At 44.8% G+C, this 17206-nt stretch overlaps 1 protein-coding gene across 2 annotated transcripts; it reads left to right on the top strand.

The window, feature by feature from the left end:
• The first annotated feature begins 4735 nt into the window (after positions 1–4735).
• Positions 4736–10367, top strand: LOC122543533 (zinc finger protein 239-like). 2 transcript variants are annotated; one of them, XR_006310079.1, is made up of 3 exons: positions 4736–5554; positions 6401–7425; positions 10205–10367. XR_006310079.1 is itself a non-coding variant. In XM_043682332.1 (2 exons), the coding sequence occupies exon 2, from the start codon at positions 6601–6603 to the stop codon at positions 7360–7362; it is 762 nt and encodes a 253-aa protein (XP_043538267.1). In that variant the 5' UTR covers positions 4736–5554; positions 6401–6600; the 3' UTR covers positions 7363–8081. The 2 variants fall into 2 exon arrangements, 1 of the variants encoding a protein (XP_043538267.1); XM_043682332.1 differs by lacking the exon at positions 10205–10367 and having other exon boundaries at positions 6401–8081.
• The last annotated feature ends 6839 nt before the right edge of the window (positions 10368–17206 follow it).

The raw sequence follows: 17206 nt of genomic DNA, 5'->3' as shown, positions 1-17206 counted from the left end.
TTGGGCTGCTTCCGCGTTGTGACGTCAACAATTGAGGGCGAGAGTCCCCGGATCGACTGATGCGGATTGACCAATCGGAAGCCTTGGAGGACTGGAAGCAGCCTGGCCCTTCTGCCAATCACAGTCCGCCTCTTGTCTGAATGCGGAAGTTAGACGATGAGCTTCTGAAACTTGCTCCTCTCTCTGAAGGAAGATTGAGCTTCACTTCAGACTGCAACTTCCTTCTTCTGTTCAATATCTGTGTGCACTATACTCTCTTTTCTTTACTTTCTCCCTTTCCATTTCTTCTCACGTTCTGGAATTAAACTGTGGATTTGCAGGAACGTAAGTGAATCCAGGGAGGGGACAAACTCTGGATAGGTAGGTCCGTGTCTCTCTGTTTTAAGGATGCTATCGGGGTTGGAGGGTTTGAGCTATAGGAAGAGGATGAATAGACTGAGGCTATTTCCCTGGAGCATCGGAGGCTGATGGGTTGATCAAATCATGAAGGGCACGAACAGGGTAAATAGACAAGGTGTCCCTGGGGTGTGGGTGTCCAAAACTGGAGGGCATAGGTTTAGGGTGAGAAGGGGCAAAGATTTAAAAGGGACCTCAGGAATAACTTTTTCACGCAGAGAGTGGTGCATGTGTGGAATAAGCTGCGAGGGGAATTGGTGGAGGCTGCTACAATTACAACATTTAAAAGGCGTCTGGAATGGCTACATGAATAGGAAGAGTTTGGAGAGATACGGGCCAAATGCTGGAAAATGTGACAAGATTAATTTAGGATATCTGGTCAGCACAGACAAGTTGGACTGAAGGGTCTGTTTCTATGGTGTATAACTCAATGATCATCCACTTCATTTTCAAATCTTTCACTTCAATTTGCAACACCCTGTTAGGGTTCAGAGAGTTTCAGGTCCTGACACAACCTTCATCACATCTCCTGTGTGTTTTAAGTAAATAATACAGGTTGTACATTACTGGTTTAATACTATAAACAAAAGACAAATATAATGTAATAGAATTTCTATTCAGTACAGACAATGATGACTTGTTTCAACTTTGTTTACAAGGTATGAGAAGGGGAGGATCTGCAGACATAAATTTTGGAAGAAATGCCATAACAAGACCAATCAATATCATTGGATGTTTGAATCTGGAAGGACAAATCCATTCTACCTGCTTCAAAAGATACTGGGCATCAATGTGACCAGAAAAGCACTCAGACAGGAACACACCAGTGAACTGAACTTTAACCAATTACACAGACTGAGGGAGAGACTGTTCCAGTGAGCTGACTGTGGGAAGAGCTTTAATCAGTTACACAGATTGAGTGAGAGCGAGTGTCCCAGTGAGCTGATCGTGAGAAGAGCTTTACACGGTTACACAGAGAGAGTGTTTCATCATGAGTTGACTGCGGGAAGTGTTTTAACTGGTTACCCAGTCTGGGAAAGTGAGTGTCCCAGTGAACTGATTATGGGGAAAAGCTTTACGCACTTAGACTGAGAGACAGGGTGTCTTAGTGAGTTAACTGTGGGAAGAGCTTTAACCAGTTAGTTAGACTGAGAGAGAGCTGACTGTGGGAAGTGCTTTACCCAGTTACACAGGCAGAGAGAGCCTCTATCCCCGAGAGCTGACTGTGGGATGAGCTTTAACCAGTCACATCGACAGAGAGAGAGAGAGAGAGAGAGACTGTATCCCAGGAAGTTGACTGTGGGAAGAGTTTTAACCAGTTACACAGTCTGAGTAAAAGAGAGTTTGTCCTAGTGAGCTCACTGTGGAAGAGCTTTCACCAGTTACACAGACTTGAGAGACAGTGTGTCCCAGTGAGCTGACTGTGGGATGAGCTTTAACCAGTTACACAGACAGAGAGAGTGTGTTCCAGTGTTGGGCTCTTTTCCCGAGGTTTCACACACGAGATGCAATTTGCACACACTAACTTCTCCAAACAGTTAAAGTTTATTAACACCTGTACAAGCTGGGTGACCCCGCCATGCCAGCATGTGAAATCGAGTCAAAGTGAGGCCCTGAACAAAGAAAGCACATCCCCTTTATATAGGTCAGCTGGTCATGCTCACAGATACTCTGGCCATGCCTCCACACCACTAAGACCACCCAGTCACTCACAGTCACAAGTTAGTCCAGTGGAAGGGTGAGATCATTCTCGCAGATAATGCAAGTGATTTCCTCAAGACATTGTAGGTGTGATATACCTAGCTTCAGAGGATGGCTATGGAAGTATCTTTGGACGAGAGTGAATGATAGTTTAATTTGAAAATAGTAGGGGAGTAGTAGCAAATGACTGTCTAAATGGAGTGGGAGGCATTCGCATTCCTGCATAACTGTCATCCCCACCCACTTCCAGAATGTTCACTCAGTTAGTTTAACCTTTTAATATTACATTCATATCCAGAAGGATGTTCCCATTTAATCTTTTAACATTACACAGTGAACTGACTGTTAGAAGAGCTTTACCCAGTTACACAGTCTGAGCGAGAAACTTTGTTCCATGTTAGCTCACTGTGGAAGAGCTTTCACCAGTTACACAAACAGAGAGAGTGTGTGGTCCACTGAGCTGACTATGGGAAGAGATTTAACCCATTGCACAGACTGAGACAATGTGTCCCAGTGAGCTGAGTGTAGGATGTGTTTTAACCAGTTGCACATTCTTTGAGACTGAGAGAGAAAGTTAAATAGAGAGAGTCCCAGTGAGCTTACTATGGGAAGGAGCTTTTACCAGTTACACAGACTGAAGAAACATTACACTGTTCACAGCAGGGAGTGACTGTACACGTTTCCTGAGTGTGGTCACAGTTTCAATTGTTCATCAAAAACAGAGAGCCAAAGGAACACCAGAACTGTGGAGAAGCTGTGGGAATGTGGGGACTGAGGGAAGAGATTCCATTCCCTGTCGGCACTGGAGATTCACCAGCTCAGTCGCAGTTGGGGAGAGGCCGTCCTTCAAAAAAATTACACATTATTTCCAATTGACTAAAACACATTCACGCTGCCTGATTACTTTGAACTTATACAAGTGCCCTGCCATAACATCTTTAATAATAGTTTGTAACATTTTCCCCCTGACATATGTTAAGTAAAAAGGTCTGCAGTTTCCTGTTCTGCATCTCCCTTTTTGAAGAAAGGTGTCTACCAATCTAAAGATACCTTCCCTGAATCTAATGGGGTTTGGAAAATTAAAACCAATGCATTAACTGTTTCACTAGCTAGTTTTTCTTTAAGCGTCTAGGATAAAATCTGGGACTTGGCAACTCGCAGTTCCGATAGTTTACTCAGTACTACTTCCCTGGTAATTGTCATTTTCTTCAGTTCCTCCTTCCCTTTCAATTCCTGATTTACAGCTAGTTCTAGGATGTTACTTGTATCCTCTCCAGTGAAGACAGATTCAAGCTCTTTTCAATACATCTGCTACCTCTTTATCCTCTGTTACTGAATGCTCATTTTCCACAAAGCCAACACTTATTTTGTTAATGTATTTTTAAAAAGCTGACGCAAGTTTCCAACCGGTTTTATATTTTTGGCTAACCTTCTAACCCTAATTGCTGTGCTCCTGCCTGCAGCTCTCAAGTCTAGCGTCAACCTCTCTGCTTATTCTATTGAACAGACCTTGATTAAGTGTTGCAAAACACACAAGGGCAAATCTTTCCTCTCCAGAAAGTCTCAGTACTTAACATGATAAAATTCACTATGAAATATTGTTCGTTAAAACTTTACCAAGCACACACTACAGATTAAAAATCCCACAATGAGACTCAGTTTTGATATGACCTTTAATTCTGAAGAGAAATTTGAATATCCAGTGATTAACGAGAAAAACTGTTCCTTAACATTTCACATTTTTAAACAAAGAAAAATGACCAATTAATCGGAGTAACTTAGCAGAATAGCATGTATGGCCTTAAATGTAAATTAAATTTTCTTTACTGCCCTGCAGGAGTTCCCACAAATCTTTATATGAATCTTGATATTTCATTCACTTCCTAGGAATACTCCAAGGCATGCAACATCTCTCTAGGATTCACTTGAATCCTTTTCAGGATTCCAAGTATTCCTGGTCATTTCATCAGGATGCCTCCATTAGCTTTTGGCTAAGTGAACTTGGAAACTTCAAAGGTTTAGACTGATTAGTTTGAATGTTGGTTGGAAACACCCTGGTTCCTCATGGTCCTCTGTACTTTTAGTCTCACAGCACCTAATGCCCAAGTGACTGAGCTGCTGCTGAACATAAACTGCTTTCTGCCAGCAAAGAAAACTCCACAGGGGGTTGTTTGTGTTCTCACCATCTGGAATAATGATGGGGGCAATCTCAGTCAAGAAAGCTCAACAACACCTCTTTCCTTCAGGAGGCATGTTCATAACAACCTTTACGGATGCGCCATAGAAAGTGTTCGATCTGGGTGCGTAACAACCTGGTGTGGCAAATGCTCTGCCCAGGACCGGAAGAAACTACAGAAGGTTTTATGCACAGCTCAGACCATCACGGAAGCCAACCTATCATGCACAATCTCCATCTGCACTTCTCATTGTTGCGGAAAGGCTGCCAACAAAATCAAAGTGCCCTCCTACCCTGGTAATGCTCTTTTACAACCTCTTTGGTCAGGCAGAAGATACAGCATCTTGAATCACGCACCAACAGGTTCAGAAAGAGCTTCTTCCCTGCCATTGTTAGACCGATGACTGAACTCTCTACATACGCACGGAATGATCTGCCAGAGGAAGCAGTGGAGGCTGGTACAATTACATTTAAAAGACATCTGGATGGGTGTAAGAATTAGGAAGGATTTAGAGGGATATGTGTCAAGTGCTGGGAAATGGGACACAATCTATCCAGAAAACTGATCAGCATGAACAAGTTAGACCGAGGGACATCTCTATGAAACTCTGTCCAATGCCCACTTACCAGCCCCTTCAATAACAGCATAATTGGAAGTATATGACATAGCTACAACATAATTTTACAACAAATAATTACAATCGCATCTTACAGAACCACAAATACCACGTTGAATGTTTAACCATTTAATTACACTAGACAGATCTCTGTACCATCTCACGTTCTAGTCCTTCGAAATGCCATGAGGATCATAAAGCCTTCACAGAGAGAGAGAATCTGAAACACCTTCCCTTAGACTCACACTCTCCGCCTCCAGTTGCCACAAGTGCACATTCCCTGTACACTCCCACCCCTCCCCATGGCAAGGGAGAAATAATGCCCAGAGGGAGGGGTTTTCAGTCTGAAACTGACGGGCCTTCTTCCGCATTGTGACGTCCAACACAAGGGGCAGGGACTTTCTGCAGATCCGGCCGATGACGAACCCACGTTCCAAACCCCTTGTCTACTATTGGCCAATCGCCATTGTGTCAGACCAGACCATCGTGAGCCAATTAGAATCCCTTGAGTACCGGAAGTAGTCTGGTCCTCCCGTCAATCAGAGGCCCCCCCATGTCTGAATGCGGAAGTTGGACCATGAGCTTCTGAAGTTGCTGCTGCTTCACTCCGAATGAAGATTGATCTTCATCTCAGACTGCAACTTCTTTCTTCTGTTCAGCATCTGTGAGTACGGCACTCTCTTTTCTCGGCCCCTTTTTGATTTCCTTTTCCATTCTGGGGTTAAACTTCTCAGTTTCATGAACTGAAAGGAAATGAAACCAGGGAGGGGGCAGACTCTGGGAAGGTTAACTTGGTCTCTGTTGAGAACATTGACAGGCTTTGCTTCCTTAACTTGGTAAATTTATTTGTTTGGCTAATTTGTTGTTAATTTGGGGATGGGCTTCGCCAGGAGACGGTTAGCATTTTCCAGGATGGCATATTATCACTAGCTACTTGGCTGTACACTTGTAGAGTCATAGTTATATAGCATGAAGACAGACACTTTAATCCAACCAGTCCATGCTGAATTTGATCCTAAACTAACTCGTCCCCACCTGCCTGCTCCTGGCCAATATCCCAACAATCCTTTCTTAATCACTTCCCCATCCAAATGTCTTTTAAACGTTGAAATTGTCTCCACATCCACTTCTTCCTCAGGAAGTTCATTTTGTATGTGAACCACCCTCTTTGTAAAAAAGATTGCCCAATAGATTTTGTTAAGTCTACCCTCACCTCCAGCAGAGTGAGACTGGAGGGAGATTGTGGCATTGAGATTGACATTTTGAGGGGAAAGGAGAGAAGAAAGAATATTCCACAGGAACCAGAATTGTCTGTTTGGAATTTCTATTCTGTGTAGACAGTGATGGCTCATGTAATCTCTTTTTTCACAATATGAGAAAGGAAGGAATTGCAGCCAGAAATCTCAAAATAAGATATGATATAGACAACAATTTCATTGGCATGGGAATATCATCAGCCTTTGAATCTCACAGGATTTTTTATTTCTCTTCTGTCCTGTCTGTTTGAAAGGTTTCAAACCTCAGTGAGACTGAAGAACGCAGACCTCAATGAGAGTGTCCCCAGTGAACTGACTGTGGGAAGACCTTTAACTGGCTACGCAGCCTGAAGTAGCAACACCCCATTCACAGCAGCGAGAGACAGAACATGTTCCATGTGTGTGGATTTTCAACGGATTGTCGAAGCTGGGGAGCGGCAGGGATTCCCACGTAATGGAGAAACCGTGGAAATGTGGGGACTGCGGGAAGGAATTCAAATTCCCGTCCTTGCTTGAAAGCCATCGTCGCTGTCACACTGGGGAGAGACCGTTCACGTGCTCCGTGTGTGGGAAGGGGTTCACCCATACATCCGCCCTGGTGACCCACCAGCAGGTCCATACCGGGGAGAAGCCGTTCACCTGCTCTGTGTGTGAGAAGGGGTTCACCCATTCATCTGCCCTGGTGATCCACGAGCGGGTCCACACCGGGGAGAGGCCATTTACCTGCTCCATGTGCGGGAAGAGGTTTACTCATTCATCCACCCTGGTGACCCACCAGCGGGTCCACACCATGGAGAAGCCGTTCACATGCTCTGTCTGCGGGAGGGGGTTTGTTCAGTCCTCCAACCTGCAGAGACACCAGCGGGTCCACACTGGGGAGAGGCCGTTCACCTGCTCCATCTGCGGGAAGGCGTTTGTTCAATCCTCCAACCTGCAGAGCCACCAGCGGGTCCACACTGGGGAGAGACCGTTCACCTGCTCCGTGTGTGGGAAAGCATTCATTCAGTCCTCCAACCTGCAGAGTCACCAGCGGGTCCACACCGGGGAGAGACCGTTCACCTGCTCAGTGTGTGGGAAGGGATTCATTGATTGGTCTTCCCTGCGGAGACACCAGCCTGTCCACACCAAGGAGAGACCATTCAGCTGCTCTGTCTGTGGGAAGGCATTCAGTCAGTCATCCCATCTGTTCAGACACCAATCCAGTCACACCGAGTAGAGAACGTTTGGATTCTTTGTGGATGTGAATTCTATGAGTATTTAAGAGGGCACACATTCACTGGTGAGTTGAGCATCTGTTTAAGACACACTTACTGATTTGGAATACGCAATGGAGTCGGGAGGTGTATACATGTCATGTTTGACTCTGTGAAGAAATCTACCATGTGTAAAGATTGGCTCTGGTTTCTCCCTTCCCCATGAGACTGCCAGGACGATAACATGGTGTGAGATATTGTATTATAGGTCTCTTTACTAACCTACTCACAAACACTTTCTATTTACTCATTCATAAGTCTTTTGTAACCTGCTCACAAGAGCCCTATATCTAATAATACTGCATTCTGATACATTCACATCATTTTTAGGGAAGGAAACTGCTGTTGTGGAAAGGATTCACTCAGTCGTCCCAGCTGCATCCTTTACTCTGTCTAGCCTGTGGTTGACTCTACACTGCCCCCCCATCCCCCTGTTCTCTCCTCCACTGGGCCCCTCCCTCTCCCCAGCAAATGAGTAGGGAGAAACCTACTTAGATACAGAGTATACGTTGAAATTGCTGAGTGAGGCAATACTTCCTACAGGTTAAGGAGGGGAGTGTGTGCGCTTTGACCTTGAGCTGTTTTTTTTTAAAAAAAGCTACTTTTTCTATGCCTTTTTGCTGGGGGGGAAATCTGAAGCTGTAACAAAGTTGGGTCACAATAAAGGGTTACCTGAACTTACCGCCAGGCTCAGACTCTCATTGAAGGCTTTGAGCTTCAAATGGTTTTTGTTTTAAACCTGTTGATTTCTTTCAGCCTCCTGCACTAAGTTTCCAATGTCGTGTATCAGATGGAGCAGTGAATGAGTAGCTAGTATCGTTGGAAATTGCAAATATTTCAGGAGTGCGGGTACTGTGTCGTTTTATCGGTATTGTAAAGTTTACTGGCAGCGCCAGGAGGTGTGGGCTGTGTTAATTAGAAATGATGTGGAGGTGCCGGTGTTGGACTGAGGTGGATAAAGTTAAAATCTACACAACTCCAGGTTATAGTCCCAACAGATTTATTTGGAAGCGCTACTCGTTCATCGCGTAGCTGTTGAGCAGGATCATAAGACATAGAATTTATCGCAAAACATTACAGTGTCATGCAGTTGATAAGATTTCCTGAACAAGTCCAGTTGCAGTTCAGTCTTTCTTCTTTTAGAATGGGTTGCAGGTTTCGATTCATTAACATGTATATCCCAGAACTACTTTTAAGTCACATTCTCCCGATGACTTAAGATTTTATAAAAATAGGTGACATCTCAGCTCAGACAATGCAAGAAAGGTGTGAGGTTCAAGTCTGTCTGTATCCCAGTCCTGAGTCACACTTGTTCTATTTCCAAAGTAGGAATTTATACAATATTACATAGATTGACTGCCTGCAGATTGTATTTTGCTCAAAAAGCACAATGTATTTGCAAATGATTCTGCAAATGCAAATTCACCGTATAGGGGGGTGTGTGTGTGTGTGTGTGGGTGTGTGTGTGCGCGCACGCATGAGAGAGTGAGTGAGTGTTTGTATGTGCATGCTTGATAAAGTGTGTCGATGCACTGGAGTATTAACCTGTGAGAGAGTGTATGCATGGATTTGAGTGTAGGGGGTGTGTCAGAGAGAGCATGTGTATGAGAGAGGGTCTGTGTGACTGGGTGTGTATGTATGCGTGTGGAAGTGAGAGGCAGTTGTTAAGTGTAGTGTGATCACCCAAGGTCCCGATTGAGACCACCCTCGTGGGTTCCAAACTTGGTTATTGCCTCTGCTTGACCAATAGAAACAATTAAGTAGTTATTGGGTGGCATGGTAGCTCAGTGGTCAGCAGTGCTGCCTCACAGGACCAGGGATCCAGGTTCGATTCCTGCCTCGGGCAACTGTCTATGTGGAATTTTCACATTCTCCGCATGTGGGCGGCACGGTGGCACAGTGGTTAGCACTGCTGCCTCACAGCGCCAGAGACCCGGGTTCAATACCCGCCTCAGGCGACTGACTGTGTGGAGTTTGCACATTCTCCCCGTGTCTGCGTGGGTTTCCTCCGGGTGCTCCGGTTTCCTCCCACAGTCCAAAGATGTGCAGGTCAGGTGAATTGGCCATGCTAAATTGCCCGTAGTGTTAGGTAAGGGGTAAATGTAGGGGTATGGGTGGGTTGCGCTTCGGCGGGTCGGTGTGGACTTGTTGGGCCGAAGGGCCTGTTTCCACACTGTAAGTAATCTAATCTAATCTAATATCTGCGTGGGTTTCCTCCAGGTGCTCCAGTCTCCTCCCACAATCCAAAAGATGTGCAGGTCAGGTGAATTGGCCATGCTAAATTCCACATAGTGTTTGGTGCATTAGTCAGGGGTAAATATAAGGTAGGGGAACGGGTCTGGGTGGTTTACTCTTTGGAGGATCAGTGTGGACATTTTGGGCCAAAGGGCCAGTTTCCATACTGTAGGGAATCTAATCTAATCTACACACATTGAAGAGGGCAGGGTGAGACTTGTCTTTCACTTTGCAGAAGGTGGGAGGTTTTGGATGCTGTGATTCAGGGTAAACACACACTGGAAGACCTTTGGCTCAGAGAGATGGAGTTGGAAGCCAGGCTGCAGACACGTCACGGGGAAAGTTAACCGGACACTTTATTGCAGGAGATGGTCATTCCCCTCTGGATTGGGTCAGTGGATGGGGTCAGAAGGGTGTGAGTGTGAATCACACAAGTAAAGGGGATCTGAGATTGGGCAGCAGGGGGAGGAGCTAACTGGCTGAGTGGTGGGAGGAAGAACAACGTTGGCGGGGGGGGCGCTGGGAGGAAGGGGCAGAATAATGACAGGTGATTGTCTTCTTTCTCTGCAGCTAACAGCAGGAGGCCAGATGGTATCGGTGTCTGTCTGGCGCCAGGTTCAGGAACTGACGTGCTCAGGGCAGGAGAAATGGGAAAAGGAGGCTGCAGTGGGTGTGGTCCACAAATCTCAGGAGGAGAGAGCCTCTGCTGAGGGCGCATGAGAAGTCAGAAGCTATGAAGACAAAGCAGAACATCAAAGCTCTGGGTGGCACAGTGGCTCAGTGGTGAGTACTGTTGCCTCACAGTGCTGGGTTTGATTCCAGCCTCAGGTGACTTTAGTACATTGTCCCCCTTGTGTTTGCATGGGTTTCCTCTGGGTGCTCCGGTTTCCTCCCACAGTCCAAAGGTCTGCAGTTTAGGGTGGATCAGCTGTGCTGAGTTGTCTAGGGATGTGCATTTTCGGGTGCGTAAGCCATGGGGAACTGCAGGGTTGTATGGTAAGTGGGTTGGTCTGGTGGGATGCTGTTTGGAGGTGAATGGCCTGTAGGGATTATGTGATTCTACTGCTTTAGCCATTTGTATATTGAGAAATGATTACTGTGGTGCTGGGGAAGGTGGGATTTGTAGTGTCACTGCACTCCGTCCATTCTCTTTCTGTCTCCCTGTCCATTTTCTCTCTCTTGACACCCACTCTCAGCTCCTCTTTTCCCCCCCCCACCTCAACCATTCTCTTTCCCCCACCACCTGTTATTTCTCATACCTCCATCCTTCTTTGATGGCTGTATCAAGCCCTTCTAAGAGGAGAGAGACAGATGGTGATGACTCTACCTGGGAGATGGGGGTGCACGAGAAATGGCTGATCTTTAACATTGAGAATAGCTCCTCAGAAACAACATTGAAGCATGTTCAATTCTATTTTAAAAAAAAAGCTGCAGGCATCTTTCTGAAACTTGCGTTGAAAAATGTGCAGTCTGGCCACAGTTGAAGACAGGCTGTAAGGGGTGAGTTGCCCATTCTAATATTGTCAAATTGGTTCTGACTATGAAGAAATAGAGTCATGGAGCATGGAATGAAACAGTTTGGTCTGTGCCGATCAGATATCCTAAATTAATCTACTCCTATTTGCCAACACTTGGCCCAAACCCCTTTAAACCTTCCTATTCATACACCCATCCAGATGCCTTTTAAAAGTTGTAATTGTACCAGCCTCCACTCCGGTAGCTCATTCAATACATTTACCATCCTCTGCGTGAAACAAGTTACCCCTTAGGTCCCTTTTCAACCTTTCCCCAATCACCCAAAACTAATGTCTTCTAGTTCTGGCATTTCTTGACGCAAATTAAATGTCACACGTTTTTTCTCATCCTTTGGTCCCTCATCTTTCCCCACTCAACCTAAACCTATGCCCTCCAGTTTGTGACTCCCCTAACCGAGGGAAAAGAAATACAAAAGTTGAGCAGCCAGCCAAAATGCAAAAGCCACAGGGGGGAAAAAATTGTGGTTCTACTTTTTTTTTCCTCCGATTGGCATTTGGACACTTCAAATCTGTCAGTAACGTGAGCATCTCTGAAGAGCATAATGCGCATGTCCCTCGGTGTCAGCAAGCACTGCGCATGTCGGCTGGTGTCAGCAAAAGACTGTGCATGCTCCTGGTTGTACACACAAACGATTCATGACCTACTTTTGATGGACCAATAGAGAACTCGGGAGGACGGGAAGGTGTCTTGTCCTCCTGCCAATCAGAACACCGCTATTGTCTGAATGCGGAAGTTGGACAATGAGCTTCTGAAGCCCCTGCTGCTGCTCCTGTCTCTCTGAATGAAGATTGAGCTTTACCTCAAACTGCAACTTTCTTCCTCTGTCCAACAACTGTGAGTACGGCACTCTCTTTTCTCGCCACCTATTCCACTTTTTTTTTCATTGTTGACTTGCAACAACTGAAAGGAAAGGGAGTGAATTCAGGGAGGGGACAGAGTGTAGCAATATTGGTCGAGAGTGTGGTGCTGGAAAAGCATAGCAGGTCAGGCAGCATCGGAGGAGCAGGAAAATCGACGTTTCGGGCAAAAGTCCTTCATCAGGAATTTTCCTGCTCCTCGGATGCAGCCTGACCTGCGTGCTTTTCCAGCACCACACTCTCGACTCTAATCTTCGGCATCTGCAGGACTCACTTTTGTCTAGAAATGTTGGTCCAGATCTGTGTCTCAATTGGCAAACAAATGGCAAATGTGGTAATATAGCCTTTGCTGTGGGGGATAAAAAGCAGAAAGGAGGTGCATTGTCTTAATGGTGTTATGTTGGGATATGGAGAAAGTGAGGAGTGCAGATGCTGGAGATCAGAGTTGACAAGTGTGGTCCTGGAAAAGAACAGCAGGTCAGAAAGCATCCGAGGACCAGGAGAGTCGATGTTTTGGACATGAGCCGTTCATCAGGAATGTTATGTGGATGTACAAAGAGGTTTCAGTGTCCTTCTACTCCAGTCAATGCCAGTTGTCAGACAGGTGCAGAAAGTAAGAAACAAGGCAAGTGGTGTATTAGCAAGAGGAATTGAGTTCTGAAGTGGAGTGGGGCCTTCCAGCGGTTAGGGGGTCATTGAATATATTCAAGGCTGAGTTCATCTGATTTTTGAACAACAATGAAGTTGATGGTTATGAGGGAACAGAAAAAATGGTTTTAAGAACAGTTACAGAATCGTACAGCACAGAAACAGATACTTGATTTCATGCTAACTATATTCACAAACTAAACTAGTCCTACCTTGTTTGGCCTATATATCTCTGAGGAGAAAGTGAGGTCTGCAGATGCTGGAGATCAGAGCTGAAAATGTGTTGCTGGAAAAGCGCAGCAGGTCAGGCAGCATCCAAGGAACAGGAGAATCGACTTATGCCCGAAACGTCGATTCTCCTGTTCCTTGGATGCTGCCTGACCTGCTGCGCTTTTCCAGCAACACATTTTCAGCTATATATCTCTGAACCTTTCCTATTCATGTACTTATCCATAGGAGCAAAAATTAAGCCATTCACCCCATCTAGTCTGCCTGTACCATTCAATCGTGGCTGATAAGTGTCTCAACCCCATTCTCCTGCTTTCTCCCTGTAACCCTCGATCCCCTTGATACTCAAGAACTGTTTGTCTCAGTTACAGTTAAATATCCTCAGTTACCTGGCCTCCACAGCCTTCTGTGGCAATGAATTCCATCGGTTCACCACTCCCTGGCTGAAGAAATGTCTCCTAATCTCCATTCTGAAAGGTCTTCCCTTTACTCCAAGGCTGTGCCCTCGGCTGTTAGTCTCTCCTTCCAATGGAAACATCTTCCCAACATCAACTCGTTCAGGCCATTGAGTATTCTGTTTATTTCAATTAGATTCCCCTGAGTATGGGCCTGTTAACAGCATTGTTAGAAACAAGTTTAATAAAATTTAGACGAGACCACCAAAACTGGAAACAAGACAATTTATTCTACGATCTTGCAAGAAAGGGCATCAAATGCAGAAGCAAATGAGCAAATTAGAACTTAGTGTACAGTTATACCGTTTGAGCTGAGTGAGGTCATCTCTCCAGACTCCTAATTACCCAATCTCTCTTACTGTACCAGACCACTACCCAGTTGCACTCCACCCTTATTACTTCCCCTTTCCCCAGGTTGGCAACCTTCCTTTCTGTAAATGCTGACACATACATTTATTTTGTCAAGATCTGGTTTAACATTTTGTATCAATTCTGCTGGTACATTCCATCCTCGGACATTTCATTAACTTGTATCATTTTGTGTAGCTCAAGCATTTTGGTTACCTCAGCTTTTTGCTGAAAGCATAATTTTACAAAAAGAACTTTTTGTTAAAGTAATTACACGCCAAAGTTAGTATTTAATTAACCACAATTATACACTGAAAAGTCCCTAAATACCTGCAGGGTTAATAGTTCTCTTGCTGCACCCCTTTCCTGTATGCTTTTTCTACATCTGCAAAAACAACACTTTACCCCATTTCTAACAATTCCCCCATTTCTTTTCTTAACCATTTGTTGTTTTTGCAATCTTATTTTCTGACCTCTTTTCACCCTATGGTGTCGAGGTTCACAATCTAGTCATTTCTGTCCTTCTAAGTTTGTACCATTATTGACTGTTGTCCTCCCAAAGACATTACCAGCTTAGTCATTATCCATTTTAACACATTAATCCCCATCGGTAAACCTACAATTATTAGTAGCACATAAATGCCTAAATTCACTAACCATTTTCCCACCTGGTCAATCTCCAGTTACCCCATCCCCATCCCCCATCCCCATCCCCATCCCCATCCCCAATCTTTTCAGACTTCATCTCCAATTTCTCTTATATTGCTTATCTTTTTCTTTACTATTTCTGCCTTATTTTCCACTATGGAAGAAGTGTCTGGGATGAAGGTGCAACATTCTTTACCAATCAGAGCACAGGTTCCCCCTTTTTCGACCAAAAAATAGTCTAAAGCCATTCGATTTTGTAAAGCTGTTAGTCTTGTGGCAATCATTTCGGTGGTTATGGCCGATATTTGAGATTGAGTTTCTCCCATCGCACCGGTGGTATCATTAATTAAATTTTCAAGGGCAGCCACCAGTTTCTGTATTTTCACCCCTGCCCTTGTAGTGCCGTAGTTTGGGAGGAGTGTCCACAGCAGACGGTCTCCTTCTGAGACCTCTCGGGTCTTATGTCTTAAACCCCCCTTCCTTTCTCAGGTTGGGCTCATGCTTTTCTATTCGGAGGTGAGGGACTATATAAGCGAGGTAACAGCAGCCACTCCAACCTTTCGTCAACTTCATAACATGACACATTCGATCACACGAACATATTTTTCCCCGGGAATAAATGGATAGTCTTTACTATTTCTGCCTTATCTTCCACTATGGAAGAAGTGTCTGGGATGAAGGTGCAACATTCTTTACCAATCAGAGCACAAGCTCCCCCTTTTTCGACCAAAAAATAGTCTAAAGCCATTCGATTTTGTAAAGCTGTTAGTCTCGTGGCAATCATTTCAGTGGTTATGGCCGATATTTGGGATTGAGTTTCCCCCATTGCGCTGGTGGTATCATTAATTAAATTTTCAAAGGCAGCCGCCAGTTTCTGTATTACTACCCCTGCCCTTGTAGTGCCGTAGTTTGGGAGGAGTGTCCACAGTAGACGGTCTCCTTCAGAGACCTCTTGGGTCTTATGTCTTAAACCCCCCTCCTTTCTCAGGTTGGGCTCATGCTTTTCTATTCGGAGGTGAGGGACTATATAAGCGAGGTAATAGCAGCCACTCCAACCTTTTGTCAACTTCATAACATGACACATTCGATCACACGAACATATTTTTCCCCGGGAATAAATGGATAGGCCTTCAGACCGCATAACCAATATGTTCCATTTAATATTCGAGGAGTGGTCGTGACAGTGGCTTGACTGGTGTGGACACAAGATGATTTTCCCAGTTGGAAAGGTGTAGCATCATTCTGATTACAGAAACCGGTGGTATTCACTGCTCCTTTCGGTGGGGAAATTCTAAGACTATCAATAGCGCTCTGATTTTTCGGGGCTGGCCTTGGGAACCATCCCGCAAAGTTATATTTGCTCCTTTCAGATCTGCACTTTGTATTATTTGAACCCACATCAAATTATTGTACATCGTATTTTTTTTTTTAGTGAGCAATATTACCGAGGTGGGGATTCCAGATTCGCCATGGGGTGGGACCTCTGCACAGACCCAACAGTCGGCAAGTCCCTCTTGTTTAGCATAATTCTGGCACAGCGTATTGAAGTAATTTTTCGCATTTCCTTGAATAGTTAGTATTACTAACATTACAATACTATACCAGTATCTACCCATCTCTGAACCCTGCCTACCGTCCTGTCTTAACCTTTTAGGTGTCAGGGAGAGGTGAGTATATATTAATTATATATCAGCAAATGTTACAAGAGTCTTTTGTCTCAGTTCATTCTTTCTTTCTCAGCTTAACTTTCAGACGGTTGTCTGTAGGATGAACGTGCCACTCCGCCTTTGGGGCGTTCACAGGACCTTTAACAGTATATATTAATTATATATCAGCAAATGTTACAAGAGTCTTTTGTCTCAGTTCATTCTTTCTTTCTCAGCTTAACTTTCTGTAGGATGAGGATGCCACTCCACCAATGGGGCGTTCACAGGACCTTTAACGTGAGTGTGATGACTCCACCCTTTCTCAGCAGTCCGAATAGCTGTCTCAGTAGTCAGGAGGGTTAGGAATGGTCCCTTCCAGCTCGGGTGCAGTTTGGTATCTTTCCAGGTCTTGATCAGGACCCAATCACCCAGTTGTATTCAATGTACTGCAAACTCGAGTGGCAGTGTCTGTTCCTAAGAATAGACAAAGAAGAGCCGAGCGCCACAGTATAGTTCTTTAAAAACTTATCATTGAACTCTGACCAGCCGTTAGGCAGTCTTTCAGCCTCGATAATGCTTCTCTCTATCCCGTCTACTACAGTATATTCATTGTGCTTTTTACCCTCAATCAGCCGGGAGGACCCATCGATAAACAACCGAGCCCGCGCATGCAACGGTACGTCTCTTAAGTTCACTCGCACTTTAGTCTGATATTCTGTAATATCAAAGCAGTCATGTTCTGGATTGCCAGGGGCCACCCCCCTCTCTTCGCCACAGAAATGCAGCTGGATTCAAGCAACTGTCTGTGACTAACACAAGGTCATCCTATTCTATTAAGATTGTCTCATATTTCAAGATCCTCGAGTCTGTGAGCCATTGTCCTGCATTCTGATTTAAGAATTCTTTGCGTTTTACTCCAGAAACCTTGAGACCTTTGTTAGTTAATTTAATACCGCTAGGTCTAAAGCTTAGGGATGATCGTGCTGCTCCCATATCCACTAAAAACACTGTTTCCTCTCCTTCAGTTCCCACCTTTAAATTTATCAAAAATCCCCGATGGTACCGCTTCTCTTTGTCGTCCTAACCTTGGACATTGTCTATCGTAATTTCTTCAACTGCTGCAACCATTATTTTAGCTTTTTGTTTTTGTTTTTGTTTCTCCTCTTCCCTTTTCACATACACTTTCTGTGCCTCATATAACAGATC

The sequence above is a fragment of the Chiloscyllium plagiosum genome, chromosome 44 (genome assembly GCF_004010195.1).
Source record: "Chiloscyllium plagiosum isolate BGI_BamShark_2017 chromosome 44, ASM401019v2, whole genome shotgun sequence".
NCBI lineage: Eukaryota > Metazoa > Chordata > Chondrichthyes > Orectolobiformes > Hemiscylliidae > Chiloscyllium > Chiloscyllium plagiosum.
The sequence above is the reverse complement of the archived record's forward strand: the minus strand, read 5'-3'. Positions and strand labels throughout refer to the sequence as shown.

What these genes read in the sequence shown, in the direction of transcription:
- LOC122543533 (XM_043682332.1), top strand. Translation starts at nt 6,601, where the DNA reads ATGGAGAAACCGTGGAAATGTGGGGACTGCGGGAAGGAATTCAAATTC.